At 45.0% G+C, this 10,134-nt stretch overlaps 1 protein-coding gene across 1 annotated transcript; it reads left to right on the forward strand.

Annotated features, from left to right (window-relative positions):
• The first annotated feature begins 763 nt into the window (after positions 1-763).
• Oxgr1 (oxoglutarate (alpha-ketoglutarate) receptor 1) lies at positions 764-8,270 on the forward strand. Its single transcript, XM_013022989.1, has 3 exons — positions 764-804; positions 2,006-2,166; positions 6,672-8,270. Exons 2-3 carry the CDS (start codon positions 2,158-2,160, stop codon positions 7,749-7,751), a joined length of 1,089 nt encoding a protein of 362 aa, XP_012878443.1. The 5' UTR covers positions 764-804; positions 2,006-2,157; the 3' UTR covers positions 7,752-8,270.
• The last annotated feature ends 1,864 nt before the right edge of the window (positions 8,271-10,134 follow it).

A 10,134-nucleotide genomic window follows, 5' to 3' on the forward strand; every position in this document is an offset into this window, starting at 1 on the left:
AGGCAAAAAGCTGAAGGCCTATTTGAAAAATAATGGAAGAGAAGGTGTTGGTGCATGCCTCAAATGGTAGAGCCATTGCTTACTAAGGCCCTCAGTTTAAACCCTAGTCCTTCTAGGGGGGGAAAAGTATGGATATTTTCCCCCTGTTAAACAGCATGGATTGACTAGGAATTTCAAGTTAGAGTGAGAAGCTGTATTGACAGTTCAACAGTAAAAGATAAAAAGACAATCAGTTCATAGCAATCATCTTTCAGATGGAGTCAAGTGGTGGTGATACTTGGATGATACCCAGCATTGTGGAGAGAAGTAATCATTTCGACCACCCACTGCAGGTGGGTAGACAGAGAACTTGCCTTTGGGGATGAGGAGAAGCAGGGGTCTCAAGTCATGGGACAAAAGGGACCATGTGGAGAATCAGGACTGAGCCTCTGGGCAGGTGGGGTGGAGCTGCCACTCACCGGGTGGAAAGCCCATGGCTTCCAGCCTCTGCAGGACCAGGGGCCTGGACGGGGGTGTTTCTGGGCCCCTCCCCACCAGGCTGGTTGCATCTTTGCACACATTCCTTTGGGGGAAGTTTCCTCCCCCTCCACCCCCTCCCCACAGATGGGATCCCCCACCCCCTCACAGATGGGACAGAAAATGTGCACAGATCCCTAGTGGAAGCTGCTGTCCACGGCCCACTGGAGCGGGACTGGGCGGGCCCGGGAGGGGCTGGGCTTCCCCTTCAAAGCTTCAGGCTTGGGCTGCAGCCAGGGCTGCCAGTCCTCCTTTGGGGAGCACATGCACAGCATCCCGGGCTGCCAGGTGATCTAGTGGGCTTGTGGTGGGGTCTGGAGTCCTAGAGCGGGCTGCTCCAGTGTGCAATGTGGGGTGGGACAGGGGTGCGATCGGAGCTGTACCTCCTTATTCAGTTTCTGGTCTTGGAGGCCCTGGGAGCACCCAGTCCTCTGAGAAGGAAAGGAAGAGCCTCAGGAGCAGTTCCACACTCGTGATCCCATCCTCATCCTGTCCTTTCCTTACTATGAAATACCACTCTCCTCCCCTCCCCCCTCTCCTCACTCCTGACTTCTTCCCTTACCCCTTCTCCTTCCTCTCATCCCCTTTTCCCTCCCTGCCCTCCCCTCGTTGTCTTTCCCTCCCTCCCTCCTTCCCACCCTCCTCCTTCCCTTCCTTCCTTTTTTCCCTCTTTCCTTCCCTCCCCATCTTCTTCTTTTCTTCTCTCCCTCCCTCTCTTATCTTCTCTCCTTCCCCCTTCTCCCTCTCCCTCCCTCCCACCCTCCCTCCCTTCCTTTCTTCCTTCTTTCCTTCCCTCCCCATCTTCCTCTTTTCCTCCCTCCCTCCCTTTCTCATCATCTCTCTCACCCTCTTCTCCCTCTCCTCCCTCCCTTCCTTTCTCTCTCCCTTCCTCCCTCCCCCTTCCTTTCTTTGAGAAAAGGGGAGGTAGAAATGAGGAAGAAGGCAGGACCAGCAGAAGGCTCATCTTTGACTTCCTTGGACCCCCTCTCTCCCAGTGCCCTTAAGTTGTCAGGGCAGGGCCTGGTGGGGAGGAGTCCGGCTGTCCCTGGACACGGTCTCTCCCTCCTCTATAGCCAAGAGTCAAGTAAGCAAAATGTCTCCCCTTGGCCCTCTCTTCTCTATCCTGTGTTATTTCATTGCTATGAGTTTGGCAAACTCGCTTGGGGATTTCTCTGAGGCTCCAGCTTGTATGCATGATTTTGGATTTCATACTTGAATCTTTCTGAGGAGGGTCTATAGATTTTATTTGATTTCCCTGAAAACTAAATAAGGTCACAACTTTAGACCCCCATCAACACTGCAAGTTTTAATAGTCTTCTGAGGTGATGGTGTTTCCTTTTAGAAAGCGGAATAGAATGAAGAGCCAAGAGGTATCTTGAAAGTCAGGGGGAGAAATTTCTGCTTGGGTGTAGGGAGAACAATACTTAGGTTAAGATTGCTCTAGTTCATCTGCAACTATGTAGATAAGCAAGATAAATCTTGGTGACAGGTTCTCTGGATAGCGTCCTCTTGGCAACCAACAATGGCCCCAGCTGTGGAGAGCCCGGGAATTGTTGGAGGTGAATGAGATGGCTTTCTGAGTGACCACCTCCCTAGTCCATGGGAGAGAGCTGAGGATCTGATACCAGAGCTGCGCTGGAAATGCCTAAGGTGAGAGGTGAACTGTGGGTGTCTGTAAAGGTTATGAATACGGATGATGCAAAGCTTATGGACACCCTAGAACAATCTGTCTTCAGAAATCCTGCCGACGGGGTAGACACGCTGGGTATCCTGTCCTCTGCACAGATGCCATTTCTGACCCTACTTTTTCTTTTTTTATACATCATGGAATCCCAGCATCTCCATCTTTGAGGTTTGTGGGTGAACGGGCATGAAAAAGGAATGGTCTTGGAACTGTATTTTCTTTCTTTTTGAGGTTTTTTTTTTAAAGTCTTTAAGTAGTTGTACAGAGAGAGTCCAGTTTAACATGAGTTTGTGAGTACTCAGCATCTCAATCAACATCACATCATTCTTCCCCATCTCTCCCACCTCTACCTCTCCTTTCAGGTTACCTGGTTCCATGGTGCCTTGAAGATTATGACTACATTCACCCACCTTCCTTCTCTTTATTTGTCTGTTCCCCTTTCTGCTGGACCTCTCCTCCTCTGACAACACATGTTCTAGATTCCTGGTATTCATTCTGTTAGACACCGTTGGAATCGCCCTTGTGTATACTGTGCTGCAGTTACTACGTTCGTGGATGTATGCATATGGCCCCGTATGATTATACTTATGTTCATAATTTAGATCTAGCCTCCATAGGTGAGAGGAAACATGAATCCTTGGTCCCTCTGAGCCTACTTATTTCACTTCACATAATTTTTCCAGGTCTATCCATTTTCCTGCAAATGACATGATATTCTTCTGATGGATGAAGGAGAAAAGAAACTGCCTTTCTCTACTTAGCTCTCTATTCAGACTGATTTATAGGTGCTGTTTTTCTTTTCTTTTGTTTTATTTATATATAACACATTTTTTAAAAAAGCACACAACATGTTTTGGTGAAGCTAGGGGAGAGAGTTTAAATTTCTTAGTTAATCCTTACTACCTTTCAATTGGTTAGTTGCCATTCAATTCCAAATGGAACTGTTGGTTTTCAAAACATTAAGGTGGCTATTTCTACCTACAACTTGCCTTTTCCTGATAGGATTTATTACTTAAAATGTCCCCATAACATGGCTTTATTTGGTGAAGGCAGGATTGTAGTTTTGTCTCTTACTTTAAGTTATTAAAGAACCAAACATTGCTTTTGCTTTCGTGGATTTGTTTTTTTCTCCCTAGCCCTTTGGCCCAGGCTGAGTCTTGCTGATATTACTGGTTGCTCTTTAATGAATTTACTAATAATGCAAGTATTTGTCACAGCCTTCTGGGTATCATTCCTGCAGTAAGTATGAGGTGTCTTGTGTTCCTGCTTTCAAGGAATCAACAGACAAGCAGCTTAGACTTGCAAATCTCTCTTCTGTCCTCCTCACTCTTCTGTTGAGCCATGTCTCAATTAGAATGATATATTCTAGAAGATTCTAGAAGATGTAAAGATTGCTGTTAAAGTAATCTTTCTCTCATCTTCTACAGCAAAGCTGTACAGACTGCTACTAAAACAGTTTGTTATTTAATCAAAGAAAGCCATAAAACAATATAATTGTGATTTAATTATCAAAAGCAATCTTTAGTAGCAGTCTTTACAGCTTTGCTGTAGAGAGAGACAAGATGCAGCCTGGTGGTTCTTGACATCTTGAGAACTCACTTTGGGAACTTGAGACTTCAGGGATGCCATGGGCATCACCATTGTCTCCGAGGTTTAAGTTACTGCTGCTTTTAGTGCTCAGGCTCAGGTTGTTCATCTGGTCAGGGGAGAAGCTACAAGCCATGATGTCCCGGGCTCAGGGAGCCCCCGGATGGCCAGTAGGGCCTGGCTCCTCTCCTCTGTTCTTTCATTGTGAGCAGTGATGGCTCTGTGAGGAGCCTTTCTGGTTAGCCTAGGTTAGAGGAGAAATACTCACCTTCTACAAGTAATACAGGATCTAGGGAACCCCAGCCTCTTCTCCAAGGATTTCAACAGCCTTGAAGGGGAGCTCTGTCTCTTGCTCCTCTTTCCATACTACATACAGAATAGAAGTCACAAGTCTCTAAAGGCATTCCAATCTCACCCTGACTCCATGAGATCCAGAAGAATATATTTTTAAGGCTAGCCATCTGGGGAGGATTCTATGGATGTGTGCTTTATTAGTTTGGGGTCAGCCTGGAATACGCCTCCACGTGACTCAGAGCAAACGCCCAGAGGTATAGGTTTTGACACAACATTTTGTGTCAGATGCTAATGAGGGGCATAGCCTTACCAGGAACCAGGATCCCGGAGCGCTTCTGAAACTCCAAGCTTACCATTGTTTAATCAATTGAATATGAATTGTAAAAATTTGTCTTTGCGTAGTTGTACAAAGCAGTTTTAATTTATCATTGATTTATGAGCATCATGCATCTTGATTTATGTCACCCCTTCCATCATTATTTACATCACGAGATCCTCGCTCTACTCAAAGGAGTCAGTATGATGAATGTTGGCATTTCACATGGGTCACATTGACTTATTGAGCTCTTCGGTTGTGACCTCTCACTCATCGATGCTATTCTTGAACACTTAGGATTTCCTTCTTACCTAGCCATTATATGAGACGCCTAGTCCTGCAACCATCCCACCTCCCTCAGCATCCTGGTCCATCACAGTCTAGCAGTGTGAGCTAGAACACATCAGTGTGTTCTTCTCGCCTCAATGTCCTGATCTGTAATATGAGTTCCCTTAGTACTCCCTCCTCAGTCCCTGTGAGAAATAAATGAATTTATCTGTGTAAGACACATAATGTCTTACAAGTGTGAATGCCTCTATACACAGGAAGCAGGATTATTTTTTTCATTACTATTTTGTTTTTCTTTCCATCTTCATCTCTGAATACTCCTTTAGATAATCACAGACATGTGGGAATGCATGGGTCCTAGACCGTCTACCATGTCTCAGTGCCTCCGCAATGCTGTTCCTTCTTGCATAAAACTCCTTTTCCCCTTCTTCAATTAGAAGTGTGCTCCTCTTGCTACGTTTGGCTTAAGTATTCCGTCCTCAATGACCTTGCTTTAGTGCCTCTTGCTAGTGTCTAGGCAACTGCTTTGTTTAGCTCTCAGCAGCTTTCTAATATTCATCTACCAAAAGACTTACTTGTTAACAGCTAGTTAATCTTTACTGAGAATGCATTATGTGCACTAAATGTTTATCTTGCTACTTAACAGTGTATGGACAGTTCCATGAGGTAGGGTCATATGTTTTGTCAAAATGATGTTTTGTGTCCATCTCCCCTGGTAGATCTTGGTAGTGGCTTATATATCTATGCATGTTATTAATTTGATATCCCTGGGACTTGGTAGAGTACCTAATTAATACACATTGGCTGCCCTATAAATGTGTAAGTGAGTACATTTTTCCAACAGCTATTAACATCCAAATAAGTGGCTAATTATAAGTTACTCTCCTTTTAAAATAATCTTTCCTCATTGCAGACATGCCCTGTGAGAGTTTTAGTAGAGACCTGGAGGAAGGAAGTTAAAATCGCATTTTTTTTTCAGACCTGGAAAGCAGACTCCACCTGCTTAGGGTTTCACACAACTACTAAGTAACTAAACCAATCTGCAGATCCCTTCACCTGCCCCTGCTCTTCAGTGCGAGGACCCACCCCAAACACAGTCCTCCAGACAAGCTATCATAATGGAGCAGAAGAGCTGACATTTGAAATTAAATCTACTACACATACAGTGTTATAATGCATGAAATGGCCATTAGAAAAAGTTCACAGTGTCCAGATCTTCATACTTGTGGATTGCTCAGTGACTCAGGGTGATATTGGTAAAAGTCAACAGAATATAGATTGAGAGATGGCACAGAGAGGCCTCGCAGGGAGAGAATGGTTTCTAAGTCAAAGGAAAGTGTTTGGATCCCAGCTGAGTCACTGATGAGTTATCAGGGGCAGGCTGCAAAACCTCTCTGCCTTCGCTTCTTCTGTGAAATGCAGAGAATAAGGAAGGCATTGTAGTGCTTTGTGAGGCTGACAGGTAACAGACCCGGGGCCTGCATGGGACGTGGTTATTGGAACATTTCTGTCATTGAGCGTGAGATGATGGTGACAGTGAATCACGGTGACTTGCTGAACAGATTGCTTTCCATAGATACCTCCCCGACCTCTCATCCTTCCTTTTTTATGATCTGATGACAACTCTAGGGCTTGAACTCAGGGCCTGGGCGCTGCCCTTGAACCTCTTTGTACTCAAGGCTAGCATTCTACCACTTGGGTCACAGAGCCACTTCTGGTTTTTTGAGTGTTTAAATGGAGATAGAAGTCTCACAGGGACTTTTCTTCCCAGGCTGGCTTCGAACCACGACCTTCAGATCTCAGCATCCTGAATAGCTAGGATTAAAGGCATGAGTCATGGGTACCCAGCTTGTCATTTGGCCTTTTTACTCCATGTTGGTGCTCTACAACTTGAGCCACACCTTTATTTGCTAGAGTGATTTTCATTTTAAAAAATCCACCCTTGTTTTCCTTCCCTGATCATGACTGTTTCCTGTCTTCCGCCAGCTGGTTAACTCTCATTGGACTCCGATAGCCAAATTGAACCGTCTGGCCTTGCAAGATGAAGCAGCCACGAACGAACCCCTGGTTGGCTTAGCAAACACTTCTGATGTCTCCGATAATGTGACTGCTTTGGGCAATTGCTCGGATGAGAAGATGTTGATCCGCATGCACTACCTTCCTGTGATTTACAGCATCATCTTCCTCGTGGGTTTCCCAGGAAACATCGTAGCGATTTCAACGTATATCTTCAAAATGCGGCCCTGGAAAAGCAGCACTATCATCATGCTGAACCTGGCCTGGACAGACCTGCTGTATCTCACCAGCCTCCCTTTCCTGATTCACTACTACGCCAGTGGAGAGAACTGGATCTTCGGGGACTTCATGTGCAAGTTCATCCGCTTTGGCTTCCATTTCAACCTGTACAGTAGCATCCTCTTCCTCACCTGTTTCAGTATCTTCCGTTACCTGGTCATCATTCACCCCCTGAGCTGCTTTTCCATACACAAAACCTGGTGGACGGTAGTAGCCTGCGCTGTGGTGTGGATCATTTCGCTGGTGGCCGTCCTGCCCATCACCTTCCTGATTACATCCACCACCAGGACTAATCGATCGGCCTGCCTTGACTTCACCAGCTCAGATGACCTCACTACGATCAAATGGTACAATCTCATCTTGACAGCCACCACCTTCTGCCTCCCCTTGGTGATTGTGACCCTTTGCTACACGACCATCCTCAACACCCTGGCCCATGGTCTGCAGACACACAGCTGCCTCAAGCAGAAAGCTCGGAAGTTAACCATTCTGCTACTCCTCGTGTTCTATATCTGCTTCTTACCCTTCCACATCTTGCGGGTCATTCGGATTGAATCTCGTCTGCTCTCTCTCAGCTGTTCCATGGAGAATAACATCCACGAAGCTTACATCATTTCTCGACCCTTAGCTGCCCTGAACACCTTTGGGAACCTGTTACTCTACGTGGTCGTCAACAATAACTTCCAACAGGCCATCTGCTCCATTGTGAGGGCCAAACCCAAGGCGGACCACGAGCAAGCCAAGAAAACCATTTGTTCAAACAACCCCTGAAAGGTTCCATTCACTCAACAACAACCCTGCCAAATCTTTGCCTCTAATGCATGTGAAGTGCTGAATCTGACCCTCAGTGGCTCTCTCAGTAGCTTCTGTATTGAAGTGACGCCATGCCAGAGTAAGGACAGAACTACCAAGAGCTCTTTGCATGATGTTTATTGAGCTCTTCCCTTGAGAAGACCCATCTACGAGATCCATGTGGACTCATGAAGTATCTAAACACAGAATCACCAACACTTGGACCTCAGGGCCATCCCAGAGAATATCCGTTCTTAGCCATTTATTAGATACACCTGGAAACTGAAATCCACACATCTTGCCTTGGATCCCTATACATGATTGGTGAGATAGGGAAAACATAAGACCCAGCATTCACTTCCAATTACATGTTCTTTTACTCATGGGGCCTTTTTGCATTGAGGCCTTAGACTGGGTATTAATTTTTCACATCTTACATTGTCAATTTTTTTTCCTTTCAAATATCACTTTGTGATCCAAACAAACCAGTAAAATATACTTAGAATAATTCAAGGGTGTCAATACAAGTAGCTGGAATTAGTCCTTGTAAGATATTTGGGGATGGGCTGGGAAGGTGGCTCAGTGGTAGAGCGCTTGCCTTGCATGCCTGAGGCCCTGGGTTCGATTCCTCAGCACCACATAAGCAGAAAAAGCTGGAAGTGGCACTATGGCTCAAGTGGTAGAGTGCTAGCCTTGAGCTGAAGAGCCAAGGGACAGCACCCAGGCCCAGAGTTCAGGCCCCCACAACTGGCAAAAAAAAAAGATATTTGGGGAGGGGTACCATGTTTTTTTAAAATTGTGGTACACCATCATAAAAATTGTTCCTGAATTTATAAAAATTATCAAGGCATATCCGTTAACATCCACATACCCTAGGAATCAAGGAGACACATTTGGAGACAGAACTATCATGTGTTTATTGGGTTTTAATCAGATCTAATGTTTTAATTTCAGTGAGTAAATACTCAAGGAAATTCTCTTTGGATAACTTGCCCTTTTATGACTACAATGAAAATGTATCTATTGAAACAGCAAATGACATTCTTGAATTATGTGTTTTTAATTATCAGTAAGTGTAAATAGTGGAGAAAATACCTACTCTAGAATTAAATCCCAGTAACTATTAATGCAACTAATAAACTTTAAAGAATAACTGGATACACTGTCATATTTTGTTTCCTGTGAGAATGCAGTTTAACCATTATTATACAGACATGAAAGTTATTGGATCCACAGTTAGAGAACAAAAGGATTTACAGATTGATTGTAGACAAAGGCTGGAATACATGCCAGAGGAATTCTCCACAACTCTCAGGGATGTGTAGGACAGTACCTCTGATTTAGACCCAAGAGTGGAGGGTTGTCAGAAGCCAGGCCTATGGAGGGGTGGAAGAGATGGGGAGAGAATTCAGAAAGTCTGTGGCTCTGAACTTGAACTTCCCTGGTTGGTGGCATTCCATCCAACCACCACCACCTTTCGAACATCCCTTTAGTAACTTCCTCAGCTCCCCGGGACTTTCCTAGAATAGCCGGAATGAATTTCACTAGGGCACCCCAACTTGCCCCTCCATGCTGGATGCTCAGCATCCCATAGTAATTAGAGACCCACTTGGAATGGTATTCTTTTCTGGCTCTTCTTTTTTCCTCTTTGGGCCCAGCCCAACCTCTGGGACATCACCAAAGTAATGGACCAGCCTTTACATCACTGATGTGTTTGTTATTCGAGCTGTAAACCCTTGCCCCGTTTCCTTTCTTCCTATCTATACTCCTGTGTAAACATCTCTCCCACCACAGAAAAGGCCCCTGGTGTCCCCCTTCCTGTCTAGCTTAGTTTGTCTCTATAGATTCTTCCATTTATTTCTTTCTCCCCAACAATGTACAGGGAAAAAAAATCATCTCTCTTTCTGAAATGACTTCTTTCGCTGTATCTATGCTCCTTGTTAATGTTCTCTAAGGGACCTGGCTCTAACATTGAATCCCACTTTCTCAAATTTTTAGCATTTTTATTAGCCTGGATAATTGACCTTCGCTCAGGAGTATGCATAATTTTTCATTATGGGCTCAATATCTTCCTTTGATTCAGCTTTCCTGCCATCCTATGACCTGACCTGCTTTCTGTAATAGCCGGGCAGGTGCAGGTGACAATTATTTGCCCACCAGGGCTTTGCAGACCTCACAGAATCACAAGGATCCCAGCGAAATTGAATTCAAAGGGCCACTTTTATTTTCCCAAGTAAAGAGTTCTGAGCTAATTGTGCTAGAGGCTGCATTTTGAATGGAGGCCAAACACTGGCTGGATGATGTTGCTTCCCAGGCTGGGTTGGTCTTGCCTGGAACCAACAGTCACAGCAGAGACATCTCG

This window comes from Dipodomys ordii, unplaced genomic scaffold, assembly GCF_000151885.1.
Source record: "Dipodomys ordii isolate 6190 unplaced genomic scaffold, Dord_2.0 Scaffold65, whole genome shotgun sequence".
NCBI lineage: Eukaryota > Metazoa > Chordata > Mammalia > Rodentia > Heteromyidae > Dipodomys > Dipodomys ordii.